Below are 17,462 nucleotides of genomic sequence, written 5' to 3'. Positions count from 1 at the left end.
TCTCCCTTCATTTTATCTACTAATTATATTCTTTTCCAAAACTTAACCACTGTACCCCATTTCAGACGAAAAGAAAAAACTTTGTAGCCCATAATGTGCCCAGTAACACACGGCCAAAAAGTCAACTTGGTTACAATATTGAACTCTAACAGTATACCCAGAATTTTATTACATCCATACTTGCTCATTCAAAGAGATAATAATAGTATTTATCTAAGGAAAAAGAATAGCATATAGAAATTAGAAGGTAGTCCACTGAAGCATCAGGGTGTTTCAATGTGATAGTTCTATGTTCTTGCTCAGCTCCTCTAGCTTTTGCATCCTCAACCTCTCACTCTCAGTCAGAAGCTGGTAAGCAAGAGTACAAGAAATTGGAAGAAGAATCATCAAGTGATCAAGAAAGGAATATAGTAAATAAATTTGGGGTCTGGACACTAAATTAAGAAATCGAGAGCAAATGAGCATCAGGAATTTACCTCCATCATTATGGTTACAAGTTGAGCCTTTTCTTTGTTCTTTTCATTGAAGCTCTCCAGGACTTCCTTGTATTCTTTTTCCTGTTGCCAATAATACCATGTTTGTTCAATTGTATTCATCTTGAGGTATGTAAAAGGTCTGCAGATGCATATGCACTGACATGTATTGTTGAGTGAAGGACTAGCTGAAGTATAGTTTTAGAAAAAAGAAGATGTAGCACCTTCTTCTGGCAGCTGAGTCCCAAGGGCTTCAGCTCTCGATTAACCATGTCGATTTTCTTCCTTACATTTGCAAGTTCCTTCCTCATCGGATCTGCCATTGCTTCAAGCTCCTACTACATTGTAAATTTAAAATATATATAAATAAGAAAAATCATGTGGAAAAACCATGTTGTTGCATTACGTTTGAACCGATAAAATATTAACTTTTAAGTACAGAATGACTTTCTGAAAGTGTCAATAACATCTCTAATACTAAATCGTAAGTCTAACAAGAAGTTGGTTTTGACCACAGACGCCATATCACAAAAGATGTAAGTCGAGGATCCTATTTCAATAGTCGTAAGAACTAAAGTCACTAAAAAGTAAAAACAAATTGATTAGTGATTGCAGTAAGATATGCTATCCTCTATTATTGGGTTTCTTGAACTTACTTCCCAAATTTGTGCCAAGCGCCTAGTTTCTTCCTCCGCACGACCTAATTGAAGTTCAACCCTCTCCTTCACTTCCATCTTCTTCCTCTCAATCTCCTCTTCTCTAGCTTGGAAGGTTAATATGGCCAGTCTCGAAGTCTCTTCATCCTCATTCTCCTCCATTGATAGCCTCCCACTGCTGCCATTTCCCCCAAGGCTCTTCATTTTCTGCATTTGTCACGATTCCAATTTCACTTCCAATTTCCTCTTATTGTACCTTCTCACATTGCTTTTGCTTCAAGTCTGTCTCTCTTTCTCATCCCTTTTCTGGTAAGTCTTCTCTTGCCTACTTTTGCTTCCTTTTGACAACACCTCAGAGAAAGCAAGAGAAGCAAAATTTAGGAAGAGAATATCTGAAAGATGTTTATGCCTCTACACATTTATCAATCATATAAACTACCCAAACACCAACACAATAAAGAAAAACCCTAATTAACAGTTGTGTTTTGTTTAACTGGAGTCTCATGATCCCATCACACTTGGAGATAAGAAAACTATGGCACACGGCTCGACATTGCTTTGAAGCAAGACGAAGTGTTTAAAGGCTGGACACAATCTGTGCATATTACTTTATAGCCATGATGATCATATATAAGGTCTTCTACTTTCCTTTCCATTTCTTTGTTTTTTCTCTTTTTAAAAATGGATAATCAAATAAAACAGAGCCAAGCCTCAAGAAGAAGCCAGACCACAAACAATCAACAATTACAAACAAACGTACCAAACCTAATGGAATGGGCGGAGAGCAAGAGATAGCACACGTCCCAAAGAAACAAGCTGACAAAAGCCATTAGGCTGCTCCAAAAAGAACAGCAAACAAAAACTTAAAAAGCTTAAACAGAGACAACCCAACTTTGCAGAACAAGCACATTTGTAGAAGTCGGAGGGAATTGCAAGGAAGACAAGCTAATTTCAGAATTGAACTGAAGCGTCATCTAACTCGTAGCGGGAGGGAGGTTCTCATTTCAGAATTTACAGTTGTCCTTTACCACACTCCGGCAGAGACAACGTATCACAACTTACACACTCCACTCATCATGCCAAGCTAATTTGCTATGGTACCACCTCCAACACTACAGAAACTAGTCCTCTAACCCGTATAATTTTTGTGACAATCCAAAGTAGAGCTCAATTCTGTATTCTCTAACAATGTCACTACAGACTGTCAAGGTTAGCGTTTATTCAAGTCTATAATAACTACATGTTCCAACTTTTGTTGTCCATGGAAGCGCAAGCACATACAGGTATAGCAAGAAAAACTTGGTTAAACATTCTTGTAGTTCAGCCAAGATTCAGAGTCTTCGGATCACCAATTCGCTGAAAGACTGGTTCAGAAACACATGCACATGGCAAGAAACGATTAGTATGGTTCTTGCCTCCCTCTCTCCCTCCCTCGAGCCCGTCCATTCGTTGAGTGATCCCTTGCTTTCACGTTCTATGCTTCCAAAGACTAAAGACTACTCCCTCAATTGACAACATATGATGGCACACACTTTATCTCAATTCTCAATAACTGCAATTTCCCAAAAATATTGAATTCTCAAAGAAATGGAACATTTACAAAGAATTAAAATCAGGGCCAATCTGCTTAAGTAGGAAGATTGAAATAATTATAGTATTTTCACAGAACATGTGAATTGGAAGCATATCAAAAACAAAACCTATCTTTTACATTCCTCGAGGAAAAATTGTTTCTCATAGGACATGTATTGCCAATTACAAGCACTTAGAAAATGCCACCACCGCATGCATATCTTTGAAAGGTAAAATGGAAGAGGAAAACAAAAAACTGGGAGCAGACAGTAATTGATGATAACATGTCTGCTGAAAGCCAAATCGACATAATCAGAACAGTTGAGGAATTGAGGGGGAAAAAATCACAAGAGCAACACACTATTGTCGTTCCAACCAAATTCAGGATGCTAGGCTATAGTATAAACACACTCAGCACAAAGTGAAGACAGAATCAGGGTACAAATGGAATATCTTTGAAGTATTCATGCTCAAGAGCACTCCTGGCTGTAATCCTTTTGCTGGGATCCAAGCAGAGCATTTTCTGAAACATAAGAGAAGAGATACTTTAAAAGTAAACATTTTGTATTTGAAAAGTCAACCCAAGCCCACAAGTTAGTAGAAGACACCAACTATATGCAGATGTAACATGGACAGCAGGAATCACCAATAAAACTACTTCTAGCCTCCATCTAAGCACAGAAAACTTTTTTTCTTTTTTTTTTAAAATTGAATGTCAAATTTTACTCAAAGCTTAGGACATCTCAGAAACAAGGAGAAAAGAAAACTTACTACAGAACAAATTTGTATATACAATATTCAAGGGTTATGACCCTATCATCTTGTCTCCCAGTGGGAACTCAAGAACTCTCAATATACCAGAACAAACAACTTGGTGAGACTGACCAGGGACACGTGTAGAACCCACTATTAAATCACAGAGGTGCAGCAAGTGTTTGTAAACAACTTACACAAAGAAGATCAACACCACCTGATTCAAGATTTGGAACTAGAGTTGCCAAGTCCTGCAAAATAAAGGATGCTCATTCAATGCTTCACTAACACAAAAACTGAGGATTTACAATGGGAGTAGATAACACACATAAAGTAGAATACCTTAGAAGGCCACTTAGGAAAGGAAGATTTAAAATCAGGCATACTACTCACTCCAGGCCATGTATCCTCATTTGGAGTACCCAAGATTCTTCATATAAAAAGCAACAGTGTAAGAATGATAGCATAGATTAGACATCCCCTGCATGTCTTCCAAAAAAGAAAAAGAAAAAAAGGAAAGAGAATCACAGATTTGGTTGGGAATCTTTCACCTAAATATCTTGAACAATTCATCAATCTCAGAATCCCCAGGAAATAAAGGCCGTTGGTTTACCATCTCAGCAAATATACAACCCACTGACCACACATCAACTGGTGTAGAGTAATGGCGGGATCCAAGCAATATCTCCGGTGCTCTGTACCAGAGGGTGACCACCTACACAGATCGCCAATGATTATTAACATAAGCCTAAAAGTAATATGAGGACTGAAGATGTGATCGTTTAGTTTTCCCTGATCCAACACTGGTGCAAACAGATATGAACTTTGTGTAGTCATAGGCGAACTCATATTAAATCTTTTTGTATGTATAAAATCTTACATGCATTGTCTTTTTTCTTTCTTAATGCATCTCTCCTTAAAACATTGGCTAAAGTACCATACTATAAAGCATACTATTTACTTGAATCATTGATTGCTACCAACAAACAACTATGTTTCAATTAGAAATTACAAAAGCTACATTGATCTCACTGCTATCCAAGTTAGTGATAAAGTAGCCACACCAATCACATCTAAAACAACAAAAGGCCACTATGATCTGTCAATAAAAATGACTAGTCCAGCTTCCAAGTGGTACCAAGCTTCTACATGAGTTTTATTCGGTAAAGTAGTCCTGCATTGTATCATTGGTACAAGCTGTAACCTATTTTGGACAGTTTCCATTGCTAGCAATTAAACAGAAGAGGAAAGCTATGATGTTATTGCAACATCTAAATATCATGACCTAATAGAGAGACATTCTGACCTCATGAGTAAATGTCCTAACAGGAATACCAAATGCTCGGGCCAGTCCAAAATCTGCAAGTTTGAGTGCATTAGTACGGCGATCTATCAGCAGATTCTGGGGTTTCAGATCGCGATGAAGAACTCTATGTGAATGACAATAAGCAATGCCTCGGAGAATCTGATAAAGGAACAACTGCAGAAAGGGGACATGACTGAATGACATTCTGTTGTACGTAATATCACAATAGCTTATTATCAGAACCCACGATGAACTATATAACAAAGAAATGATTGCAAGCTTGATAAAAGGTGACGGCAGTAGCAACTAGAAGCAAGTATAAACATCACGCACCAATGGGTCACAAAATATTTCATTTGGTCCTCCAAGCTAAGCACAGGGTACACAATGAAATAAATGACAAATACGAGATCATGCAGCCATATGAAAAGTCTCCAGCTGATAGCCTGATAAGTTTATCTGCATGAGCTTATAAGCATCTCCCCTAAAATCTTTCTAAACACATTCACAAGGGGTACAATCAAGGAATTGTCTTCATCTGATATGTAATACTAAACTCTTTAATCTGTTATCACATAACTGCCAATTCTGTGATATATAAGTTTCTAAAGTAAACACTACAGCATAGTTCACAAAGAGCAGAAAGCAATCACACACTTTTATTTGGCGGGGATCCTTTGCAAAATCAGGAGTAGAATCCATATGTTTCTTCAGATCCAAGTCCAGGTACTCAAACACCAGATACAAGCGCTTCTCACTGTGCACTACATCCTGTAACCTGCCAAGCAGATACCCATCAAAATCAAATACGAATAGTCTTCTACGCAACCAAGCATTGATGAAACATGACAGGTGCCTAAGAATCCAAACTTGAAATGTTTCAACACGACACAGATTGCCTTCTATACAAGAAAATGCATCTCTTTCACACATCTCAACCACGAAAAACAACATGCTCTCATATAAATCAATCGAACACCCCAAAAAGTAACATATCAAAGTCGTATTAAATGCATAGCCTACTTCCAATACTCTACTAGATTTACAATTCACATCGAATCGAATGCCGAAACATGTAAAATCAAAGCTGTAAATCAGTCAAAAAATCAAAAAACTCACTCTGAAAAATGAAGGAGATACCTGACAATGTTGCCGTGCTGCATTTCTTTGAGTAGAGAAATCTCTCTAATGGCGGTGCTAGGCACTCCCTCATCTTCCTGCTCCAACCGAATCTTCTTGAGAGCTATAGTCTCATTCGTAACACGATCACGAGCCTTGTAAACCACTCCGTAAGTCCCTTCGCCGATCTTCTCAACTTTCTCGTACTTGAATCGCACCACCAACATCACAATCAGATACAGATTTAACGCAAACTCGGATTCAAATTTTGACAAAATCGAAAGAAAGAAGAAAAGTGAGAGAGACTAACCTGGTCCATTCAGTCCCTCTGCTCAATTTCAAAGCCCTGAAGGAAAATGCAGCACAAGAATATCCTTATCAATCAGTCAATCATCAAGTTTTGAAGGAGAAATGCGAAGACTGTGTCTACTTTGCTTCCTTCATCTTACCCTAAATTCGCGTAAGCATATATAACCCTGGCTCAAAGCAGAGACGGAGGCACTCGCTAGGGACCGGATGGGGTCCCAGCCTCCTTTGTAGAATTTGGTCACTCAGAATTGCGGGTCACTCACTGTTAAATTTTTTTTAAACCCACAAGTAAAAGATAATAACTAGTAATTTAGTTTTACCCATGCTGGAGGCCCGGAATATTACGAAGAATAAGTGTCTCAAACTTTGGGTCATTATCACATTGGACACCTCAATATTAATTTCTCCAAATAGTTTCAGCACCCTACGTTAATAACACCGCTAACTCCTCCTTTTTTTGCCAACGGCATTTTTGTCTTGTTATATCTCTCTTTTCACCACAGACATCATCCATAACAGGGGCGTAGCTACAGTAGGGCGAGAAGGGTCAATTGACCCTTCTCAATTTTCCAAACTGAGCCATGGTTGGTCGAAATATGTGATAGTGACTTTTTAATCCAATAATTGACCCTTCTGACAAAGAAAAAAAACGTTTGCTTTTAATTATTATCATGATCAACTTGGAGGGTTCTCCTACAGTCCTACTCCTAGTATCCCACAATCTCCAATATTTTAATATATTTTCCTAATCAAAATTGTCCCAATTTGGACAGAAAACGGTCTCCCACATTCTTTTAATATTTTAATATATTTTCCTAATTAATGATTATTTTCTCCTATGTATGGCTATATATATATTTAGACTTGTATAACTTTTTTTGGTCTCCTGCTCATTCTCTTAAGTCGTTTCCTCTTCTAATTTCGTCTTTTGTCTCTCTCAGATTTTGTCTCTCCGAACAGCAAGTTGAAATCTTCGTAATTGAAAATTTGGAATATGAAAGCCTTTTTAGAGAGGTATTATAAGAGAAAAGCAACAGAACAGTTGACACCACCCGAAGCTCCTCAAATAAGAAATACATCAAATGATCAAATGATGATATTTCAGAAATGAGTAATCGTCGTGGACAACTATAATTATTTTAGATAGACTTGTTATTTTTAAGTATTGTGATGATTTATAATTTTTATATTATTTGATGAAGTTTATGTTTGTTTAATATTATAATTTAAATTTTGACCCTCCTAACTAAGATTTCTAGCTACGCCACTGATCCATAACCGTCTTGATTGAGATAATTATTCACTAATTGCTAACTAAAAATTAGAACAAAGGCAAGCATAAATAATACTACTATATGCAAAACGCAAAGTAAAATGGGACATGAAAAATGCAAAACACGAAGAGACATGAAAAAATGGGATGAAGCCTCGAATGCGAGAGTGGATCCAAATGGTTCGCAGCCTTACCAAACTTTGCAGCCACTTGAAATGATCCATGGAGTCTTGGAGGAAGCTTTTGGGAAGGTCTCTTCAGTAGGGAACGTTGGCAATAAGGATGCAGCTTTACGTGAACCTAACCACTTTTCTAAAAGTCGTGTTCATATTTATCCTTGTCACAGAGGTATTAATGAATTGAATAGGGAGTCATAAGCATCATCTTGATTGTGACATGATATGTGGTGTTATACCACTATTTGGCTCAGTAAGGATATGTGTTCAATCATGTGGCTTATCAGCCGTGAAACAATAAAAATAATGTTACAGTGTCTTGTTTAATAACTTTTATTGGTCGTCGGTTTGAAGGCGATAATTTGAGCTGCGGCAAAGTGTGGGGCCTTAAAACTTGAAAAAAATGCTCCCAACAATGGCTAATGAATATGCAGTCTTGGCAACTAATTATGGTGCGAGGCATCTCATAAAGACGAAAGATTTCAAGGGAAATGAATTCCGCAATTTGCATTGTTATGTATGAATGAGTTACAAGGTCCGCCCCAGATTTGACCATAAAATCCGAAGTGGCCCTGCAAGGCCCACCTTAAGAGTAAATCTACCAAAAATTTGGCAGAATCTATCCTAAAAATGGACTACCCAAACTTGTGATAACATGCTCGTACCCAGTCACAAACTGTGACTCAAAAAAAGGGCTGAGTGGAGGTAGGTCATAGATGAATAAGTACAGCTGTATGCAAAATTATATAACCCCAAGTGGGAATAGGGAGATTGGTGCACATTACCAATGTCCTCACGATCATTAAAAGTCTTTTATTGATGGCTTCTACAAGATCATTTTAGGTGTGTATATGGGGAACCAGATGCTCAACATCTATCCCAATGGACGTGCAATAATCACCGAAAAATTTTGATGTAAACTTTCTAGCATTGTCAAGACAAATTGACGTAAAAGTATAATTCAGGTGGTGAGCTTGTAGACGAATAATTTGTGCTAGGAGTTCAGCATAAGTGGCGTTTGTGTGAACAAGAGCGTGACATGTGACCAGCATGTCGACGCGTCAACCAACACCATCGAAATAGTCCACAAGTTGGTTGAATAGGTCCACAAATAATCCCTTGGGTTTTGTGTAAAAATAGAATGGTATCCTTGCATAGGATGGTCTCGGTCCTAAGTTCCCTAAGGAACAGGCTTTGCAAAAATGAACTATAGGTCGTAGAAGCAACCGATGAGCATTTCGGTTGGACCCTGGCGCCACAATTGGCATTAGAAGGAAGTGATGACATCACCATTGGCATCAAAAGATGTAGGAAGCCGCAAGGGGATGGCGGCGGTGCTGGTGGTGGACGGCGACGACACCAAGGTGTGCGGTGGCGGTCTTAGTTCCTCTTTGGTTCATCTTTTGATTCTAGCTTCTTATAGCTCAAAAAGGAAGGATGCCGTGTGAAGTTTTTACTCTTTAGTAGACGGATCATCATATCACGACCAGGATGTCCTAATTGGTCGTGTCTAAGCTAATTTATGTCTGAATGGATCATCATAGTACTATTACCACTGACCATTTATCGAGCATTGCATCGATCAAGAATGAATTTTTGTGGGGGAGGTGGACACCTCGTTCCTCCTACTCGCTAAAGGTTATGGACTCCCACAAGATTTTGGTGTTTTGGGAGATCTCTCATAGCGGATGTTAAAGATTTCCTTTGGGTGATTGGCTCACGCAAAGCGCTTTTTTGCTCTGTGGGACATGTTATTGATGGGGCATCGCCATCAATAGTGTTAATGCAGTGCATTGGTTTGATGTTGGCGATCACTGGTGTTGGTTGGTGGACTTTGAACTGGTCTAATTTTCCCTCGCAGTAGAGTGTCTCAATCGCGGTTTTCAAGGCGTTGCAGTTGTTAGTGTTATGACCACTATCATCATGGTATTTGCACCATTTCCCGTTGTCTCTTAGTTTTCTACCCTTGGGAACTTTCTTGGCCGTGGTAGAGGAATTTGGTCCTTACAATGATCATAAATTTCGTCGTAGGAAGCGGTGAGGACTGTGAACACTGCATACTGCTGGGAAGAATTCGTGTGCTTGTTGCTGCGATTGTCATTATGGGAAGACTAATTACCCTTTTAGAGGTATTATTAGTCTTTCTAGCGCTTCTCCTGATAGTTGCTCTGCTGCCAGCCCCTTTTCTTATCATTTGAGGTGTAGCGGTGGATTTGTTAGTGGCTTCTTACTGAGAGGAAGAAAGTTGACTTGCCTTGGTGGGGTTTTGTAGCGGCAATGATGTTTCTCCGTATGTCTTAAATTCTGCCTATGCGTGGAGAACCGCCTCATCCATGACATGGTCATACGCCATATTTGGGCAATTGTAATTGAGATGATAAAGGAATGGCCCCTTCAGAAGCCCTTACTTGAAGGCTACCAGTGCCATCGTTTTGTCAAGGTCGCGGCATTGAGGCGCAGAGGCTCTCCACCTTATGACAAATGTCTTCAAGGATTCATCAGCGCCTTGTTTAACGTTGAATAGCAGACTTTATTGTGGTATCCTACTGCCATGAGGATGAATCATGATAAGAAATTGTTTGACAACACGGTGAACGAATCCATTGAACCGGGTGGTATCCTAGCGCCTCTCTGTCCAGTGTTTCGCTGAATAGGTGATACAAAGTGGTATCGTCGAATCCCTTGTTGTTGGTTACCTTCTTGAATGTGTCCAAATGGGCAAAGGGGTCCATGAGGCCGCTGTACTGAGCAATCATTGCCCTTTTTGCATACGCTGGCCTGACAACTTGTAGGATTCTAACGGTGAACAGTCCTGACCGTGTTGCGAAGAACTGGTTTGGGATTGGCATAGGGGTGCCAGCTTCTGCCCTGAGTAACCTTTCTTCTAATTATTGCATTCTTTGAAGGATCAAAGCGGTGGCATTAGCGGCAAGCCTTTTCTGGAGATTCAATGGAACCTGGTCTTGGTGTTGTCTGTGGTTCGGCGGGATTCCTAATGTTCTTGCTCTTCCTGCGCTGACGTTGGCGCATGGTTGTGACTCCGCTTCCTGCTCCATCATTGGTTGTGGCGGGGGAGGTAGGCCTAGTGTTGCTAACTCAGGTGGATTTAGGGAGACGCTCATTTGTATAACCGGCGTTGGTCCTACCCTTATCCCCGTGTTCAAACTGAGTCTCGCACTCCATGAATTCTCGCTCCAAGCTGGGTTAGTGTCTGCCTCTAGCGCCCTTTTCAGGTCGTTAAATTTTGACATCAACATGGCCACTTGTTTTTGGGCTTCCGCCTTCTCCCTTCTTTCTTGCTCTCGCTTTCTGTTTTCCTTGTGAAGATCCGTTACTGCTAACTCTAGCTTCGCGGCAAGATCTTGCCCCACCGGCGTGTGGCTACTGCTGGGTAGGTTCTCAACCATTGATTGGGTGTGTGGGATTGGTGAAGTGTTTTGGGGTTCGCCGCCGGCATTAGCTGGTGTGTTGAATAGTGCCCCGTTGACGGCAACCATGAAGTTGATGATTTAGGGGTTAGCGGATTAATCCGCTTGCTCCTCAGCGATTTCCCTTCTACCGTTAGTCATTGTAGGTTTTGGTGGGATGACCTTTTTGTTCAAAGGTTCCAACATTTTTGTTTAAAGGTTCTGACAGACGGCGTTAATGTTAATGTCTAAGATTCAGCAGTAGCTAAACTTTTTTTAACGCTGGTCCTAGCTCAGACCGTTCCTGTAGGGATTGTAACGCTAGCATCACCTGTCAAGTAAAATTCAAAGGGCTCTAATGCTTAAGTCAGTCAGTGTATTTATGTTGATAGCATAACGTTAGATAAGTAATAAATGCGTAGTTAATGAGGAGATAGAAATGGACATTTTAGGGATGAGGGAGATACTAATCTCTTCCTTGCCTTCGGTGTGCAACTGATATGCATCAGTTCTCAGGTTCTGCTAGTTCAGCGAGGTGATGTTGGGGCAGCGGAGGTTTGGGGTTGAGCCAGGGCTTAGGTGATGGCCCGTGTGGCGATGTTCCATAGGTAACCGCCTTAGTGATGCTAGTGTCTCTAACAGCAGTATGAGCATGGCTCATTGTAGCTAATTATGCCTTAGGCAAATGCTCATGTAAGTACAGGGTGAACCTCAATAGTGAATGATTCAAAAGATGGGCTTTCAATGGAAATATTTGATGTCTTAACATCATGAAGATGCAACTCCTTAATGCATTTGCAAGAACTTGAGATCCACTTGCAGAAGCTCTCATCTATTTTGGAGAGTGGAGGAAAACAAGGACGGAATTGTAAGAGCTGTATCCAAGGTCTACGGCTATAGACCTCTAAGATTCAAAAACAAAAGCGCAAGCACCACTACAATACTGACCAATAACAACCCCACTTTATTCATGGCTTTTCTGTGGCTTTTTCCCAATACCCATGAATAAGCTCTGCCTTAGGCAATAGCAACGTTACAGCCACATGTAGCAGGGTCAATGCATTGTAGATGGGTTGCTTTGGCCCAAATAGACACGCACACGCTTACCTATCATATGTGACTTATAGTCAGCTCTGACTTGGTGGGTCCCAAATAATACTAAGTATACTAGTAATACCCATGGGAAAAAGACTTGCGCAGGGCACCCGAACCGCCACGTGGTGCGGCAGACCAATCACTGCCCAGTAAGGTGGTCTTTTAGGTATTGTACATTTAAAAATCAGGTGCAATTTCAGAAAAGTGGGAAAATTTTCTGGTTTTTGATTGGAGGGCCCTAGAGCCACGTGGTGGGGAAAATCCCCACCTAAGAATTTCTCTACCCATGGTTGTCTTCTGTTGGTGTCTTTATTAACAAAAATATTATAAAAAAATATTTGCTGAAAAATGAATTAAAAGATATTAAAATATTGGGGCCGTGACCACTTACCCAATTTCAACTTAAAAATTGCCCACTTACTCCACTAAGAGTTTTTTAACCTCATTTACCCATTCTAACATCTACTGACAGTTTTGCCCCTATCTATTAATTAAATTAAAACTCATCTCTCATACTCTGTCCTCCCCGACTCTATCTCTCTCTCTCCCCGATCTCCACCTTCAGTTTCTCTCTCTCTCTCTCTCTCTCTCTCTCTCTCTCTCTCTCTCTCTCTCTCTCTCTCTCTCTCTCTCTCCTCTAAGACTCTTTCTCCTTCCAAACTCTCTCTCTCTCTCTGGTGTGCCGGTTTTCACACGGAGAACAAAAAATCAAAACAATCAATCAGAGGTCGATGATCACCGTATGATTGGATCCGATCTTGTTCGGATCGTCGTCGTTGGCATTGAACAGGAGCCGTAGGGGCCGGAATTGAACGGCGACAATGTCGATTTGAGATTTTGCTGTTGGTGTTTGATTCCGAGGGTGAGCTTGTGCTTCTTCTTGGCGCGCTCGTCGTCATCGTCCGGCCGAGGAGGAGGAGGGGCGTTAGGGTTGCTGTTGCTACGAGTGGCTGGACGGGCAGGGGCGGTGACTCTAGCGTTGAGGAAATGAGGGTTTTGATGCTGCTGGAGGAAGCGCTTCTGGAGGAAACGAGCCGGCTTCACACTCTTGGGTGCCCAGAGCAATTTTTGGGTGCCATAGCACTTTTTTTTTTGTACACTGTGAACCCCGAGAATGAGGAAGGAATTGCAATGTAACTGTGGGGTTTGTTTGATGGTCTGCTAGGGGGCAGTAGACACATTATTGGCCCCAGTAGACTTTATTATGAGGGACAGGGATCACTATAGTGTGGTGTTTTGATAAGTTACTTGTTGTTTTCTGTGTATTAAAGTCAAATTATCTGTGAATCCTATAAAATGGTGCATTTGGTGGTCTATTAGGGGGCAGTAGAGACATTGGACTTTGTATTGGAGGCCAATGATCTACTATCTGATCAACAATGCAATAATATGATTCTTAGGGGGCAATAATATGATTCTTGGGGGGCAATAATATGCATATTAATTGATCAGTTGTGCCTATAGTGTATTCATTTTAGTTTTGGGAGATTATGCAATTCACTGAGAAGGCAATAATATGATTATTGGGAGGCAATAATATAATTACTGGAGGGCAATAATATGATTACTGGGGGGTAATAATATGGTTACTAGGTATTATTAGGGGGTAATAAATTCAGACGCCGGAATCCGGTCAACAGTACCGTAGCCGGATTCCAAATTCCGGATTCCGGTCATTAGTAGCCTGATTCTGGTCACCGGTCGCCGGATTTCTATCACCGATCGCCGGAGTCCGGTCACCAGAGCATAGCAAGGTGGAGGATGACTTTTCTCTCTAAGTGAGAAAGAATGAAAGGGCAAAAAATTCCCAAAAATAAATAAAAAGAATAAAAAAAGAATTAATTGGGTAAAGGGGAAATAATCCCTTAGAGTGTTTTGGGTAAATGGGGTTAAAAAACTGTTAGTGGAGCAAGTGGGCAAATTTTAAGCTAAAATTGGGTAAATGATCATTTCCCCTAAAATATTCCCACAATTTCTTTTATTAATGAATACAACAGTAATTTCTTGAAATACATTCCCATACTAACAATAATACACCAGCAAATTTATACTTCTCTAAATACCAAGTTATATTATATAGTTTCCGTCTTCAATTTGTACAGAAGCTCCAACATCAGCGGTACTTCTTAAAATCTTGTATACGCAATATGATCCAAACAAAAGTTGTTAGTAAATGTGAAATGAAAATCACAAATGAAAAGGTGTGAGATGATCCAATTGCATCACATGATAGCTTAGCACAATATTGCCTACGATGGTAGTATGGCATAAACAACCATTATAAGATGCATTAACAAATAGGAAGAGACATTCTTTAGTGACCAACATATTCTTGTCTCTTTTTGTTCTTCATTTCCTGAAGTTCATTCTGAGGATGTTCCAATTTACCGGATCAGCATCAACTTGAAAATTAACCTAGAGTTAAAAACTAAGCACATTGTAAAACCTTAACTCGCATAATCTTATGATACTCACGAAAACATTAAACTTGGTACGAATAGAACATAACAATATGACTCAAAAATCATTCTTGATTTATCTTATATAAAAAGGTTAACAGTATGCATATAACATTAGCTACAAAAAAATGTTGCTAATTGTATGCACACAGGAGAAGATATGAGACATATCAGCAAGCGAGGGGCATGTTGACTGGACTTGTGTTACGAATATGGCTTTACAATTCACAATTGTTGGTGTACGAAGTTTTTCTCTCTTGTGTATAATTTAGAACCATCGACCTGCACCACACCAGCAATCTTAACATAGGAAAATATGATGGAGCTCAAAATTAGCAAAATACGAGACCGTGTGATAATAATAAAGATAACTAATATACAAAACTAAGATAGGGTGCAAGAATGTGCTATGGACTTTGGCTAGATTATGCAAGAGGTGGACCAGGACATGTGCTTGAATATATGTCAAACTATAAGTTAACAATAACCACGATTCTATCTAAACCAAACATAAGGGGAAATACTACATTTTGTAGATTACAATATATGAGAAACTAAAAATATGTGAACTAGCTCCTCTTATTTGAGAGAAGGTAAACAATGTACTCAACATTTTAATTTTATCTTATAAGGCAGGAAATACGTTAGCACCGTTGGATCTCCTTATTTTAATGTAAAACTAACGAACGAAATAACAACCTTACCATGAAATAGAGTTTCCAGAGAGTCATTATACATCAGCCAGCAATTCACAGTTGATGAACCTTGTCAAAGCCCAAATGCAAGAGTTAGTCATCAAACTTGACTACATTGCCAAGAGCATAGCTTTTTAAATAGTTGCAATATGCAGAACACTACAACACAAGGAGATGTCAGTAATAACATCCCGACAACATTCATTAAAATTTGGTAACAAAGAACTGAAAGCTTAGATGATGAAAGTGTCAAGGTCAGTGAAGAAAATGTCAGCAAATATCAATGCTCTAGTCAAGTCAACAACACCAACAGATAAGCAAAGTTTGTTGAAGTATTGAGAAAGTTGTTAGGTTGCTATGCAGGTTGGCTAGAGAAATATGATTTCCAGATTCTAAAATATTTAAGGGGTTGTCTTCTTCCCCTTAATACACACAGAAACACATTGAAAAATTACCAGAGATTAATTCCAATATTAGAGAACAGTTGCTCGTCTTCTTCTTTTTCTTTGTTATTCTTCATCTTCTACCTTAGATCTTTGATATATATTAATGAATCAAATTGATACATACTTTGATAAAATAATTGAATGTAAATTTGAATATAAACTAGTTCAGAATTCGAATCTGAGTTTAAAAATCTAACCCCGAAATCAATGTCTAGCATGGTCGGAGCCACTTTCATATCATAGAGAAAAAAATGATCAAACCCAAATCTATCTCACTCCTCTCTCCAATCTATCTCGAACTCTTTCGATAGCTTTGGGTCATGGGGTGGAGCGACAACGTCGGCTTGGTTTCTGCCATCACCTAAACTAGACATGAATTGAGGATGAGGATTTGGGTCTACATTCCGCTTTAAGAAGAAAGAGATTGAATTGATGAACGAAGAGAAAAACCTCATCCTCGATCATATCGGTGCACTTTTTACCAAGCCACGTTCAGCAATAGTGGTAAAAATAAATATTATAAAAAACTGTTTTGCCACCAACATTAGTGATAGTGGGAATATAAGGCACCAACAAAACGAAGGCCAAACCCCGATGGAAATTCTATAATCTCAGGTGAATGCCAAGTTGAACAACAAAATTCAAGCACTTCAACATTACACCTTACTGCTACAAGGATCCACGTGATCAGCCAAAAATTATCATCAGAGATGCCTGAAGAGAACCCCAATTAAGAGTAAAGTTTCAAATCTTTTTATTCCCATGATGATCCAAGAACCTATCTATAGAATTTAACAAGCTCAGTTGTGACTGCTTGTTTCCACCACCACCCTAAATATCCAATGATGTCGTTAACAGAAGGAACTGTCTGCACGATTGCCGCGGAGCCAGAATTTCTTATCAAGTGGGGCACAAAATTAGAATATAAATATATATCAAAATTTTAATAAAAAATAATAAAGTAAAATAAAATTAAGGTAATATTAATATTTTTCTGAAAATTACGTATTTTATTAATAAACTTTATAACTTTAGATATTAGATTATTTTTCATTAGGGAGATATAATTTATTTTTAACTTTTAAAACTATAAGGAAAAAATGTATTATTGTTCTCAAAAAGAAAAAAAAAATTTGAAAAAAGTAACTGTCCCAACGTCCGTGATTCAAACCTAAGACCAACTGCAAAATCAATGCATACCTTGCCACTACACCAAGTTGGCTAGTATTGATATTACTCTACTCTAGGCTATTTAAACAAGTTTTCATATACATAAATTGAAAAATATATATATATATATATATATATATATATATATAAAAGGCAGTGGGGCACGGGACCCATTAGGTCTCCATGTGGCTCCGCCCCCTGCTCACTAGTTTTTCTTTCTTTTCATCTTTCTTCTACGTGTATTGGTATTTTAGGATATATAAACTGTTGTAAAATATTGGTGTTACATATTGATTTGAGATGTAAAGTTTGCAGTGGATATCTACGAACGTGAGTGTATCAATGAATGGTAATGACATGAATTTGTTGAAAATAAATTACACACACACACCCTATACAAAATCATCCAGAAATTTCGTATATAAACAATTATACAAGCAGTCTAGTTAATAGATTCATGCAAAAGTACTACTGCCGCTAATGGTGGCAATCAAGCGACTAAGCCATCTTAATACTTGTTTGATCGCAATTTAAGCCCTAAAAGCCAATGTAA

General features: G+C 39.0%; 2 protein-coding genes and 1 long non-coding RNA gene across 4 annotated transcripts; all 3 read right to left on the bottom strand.

Annotated features, from left to right (window-relative positions):
• Positions 1–108: 108 nt before the first annotated feature.
• On the bottom strand, positions 109–1,405 carry LOC112192646. Its single transcript, XM_024332458.2, has 4 exons — positions 1,130–1,405; positions 698–808; positions 477–557; positions 109–348 (listed from the first exon to the last, which is right to left on the bottom strand). The coding sequence occupies exons 1-4, from the start codon at positions 1,340–1,342 to the stop codon at positions 274–276; spliced, it is 480 nt and encodes a 159-aa protein (XP_024188226.1). The 5' UTR covers positions 1,343–1,405; the 3' UTR covers positions 109–273.
• Positions 1,406–2,740: 1,335 nt separating this feature from the next.
• LOC112192645 (cell division control protein 2 homolog) lies at positions 2,741–6,436 on the bottom strand. 2 transcript variants are annotated; one of them, XM_024332457.2, is made up of 9 exons: positions 6,329–6,436; positions 6,190–6,225; positions 5,901–6,085; positions 5,418–5,538; positions 4,761–4,934; positions 4,006–4,169; positions 3,797–3,884; positions 3,652–3,705; positions 2,741–3,224 (listed from the first exon to the last, which is right to left on the bottom strand). In XM_024332457.2, the coding sequence occupies exons 2-9, from the start codon at positions 6,196–6,198 to the stop codon at positions 3,135–3,137; spliced, it is 885 nt and encodes a 294-aa protein (XP_024188225.1). In that variant the 5' UTR covers positions 6,199–6,225; positions 6,329–6,436; the 3' UTR covers positions 2,741–3,134. The 2 variants fall into 2 exon arrangements, with proteins under 2 accessions (XP_024188225.1, XP_024188224.1); XM_024332456.2 differs by having other exon boundaries at positions 6,190–6,331.
• A 7,958-nt stretch (positions 6,437–14,394) lies between these two features.
• Positions 14,395–16,528, bottom strand: LOC121052391. The gene is made up of 3 exons (XR_005808926.1): positions 15,937–16,528; positions 15,303–15,362; positions 14,395–14,880 (listed from the first exon to the last, which is right to left on the bottom strand). It is a non-coding gene; the product is annotated as an uncharacterized LOC121052391 (long non-coding RNA).
• Positions 16,529–17,462: the final 934 nt, after the last annotated feature.

Source organism: Rosa chinensis, chromosome 3 (assembly GCF_002994745.2).
Source record: "Rosa chinensis cultivar Old Blush chromosome 3, RchiOBHm-V2, whole genome shotgun sequence".
In the NCBI taxonomy this organism is placed as follows: Eukaryota; Viridiplantae; Streptophyta; class Magnoliopsida; order Rosales; family Rosaceae; genus Rosa; species Rosa chinensis.
The sequence above is the reverse complement of the archived record's forward strand: the minus strand, read 5'-3'. Positions and strand labels throughout refer to the sequence as shown.

Excerpts from the sequence above, each read along its gene's own strand:
- LOC112192646 (XM_024332458.2), bottom strand. The coding sequence starts at position 1,342 with ATGCAGAAAATGAAGAGCCTTGGGGGAAATGGCAGCAGTGGGAGGCTA. Across the intron at positions 558-697 it reads GACTCAGCTGCCAGAAGAAG|GAAAAAGAATACAAGGAAGT; the intron begins GTGCTACATCTT and ends TATTGGCAACAG. Across the intron at positions 349-476 it reads TTGTAACCATAATGATGGAG|CTTCTGACTGAGAGTGAGAG; the intron begins GTAAATTCCTGA and ends CTTGCTTACCAG.
- LOC112192645 (XM_024332457.2), bottom strand. Across the intron at positions 4,935-5,417 it reads AGGATCCCCGCCAAATAAAA|TTGTTCCTTTATCAGATTCT; the intron begins GTGTGTGATTGC and ends CCCTTTCTGCAG. Across the intron at positions 3,885-4,005 it reads GAATTGTTCAAGATATTTAG|AATCTTGGGTACTCCAAATG; the intron begins GTGAAAGATTCC and ends TTTTATATGAAG.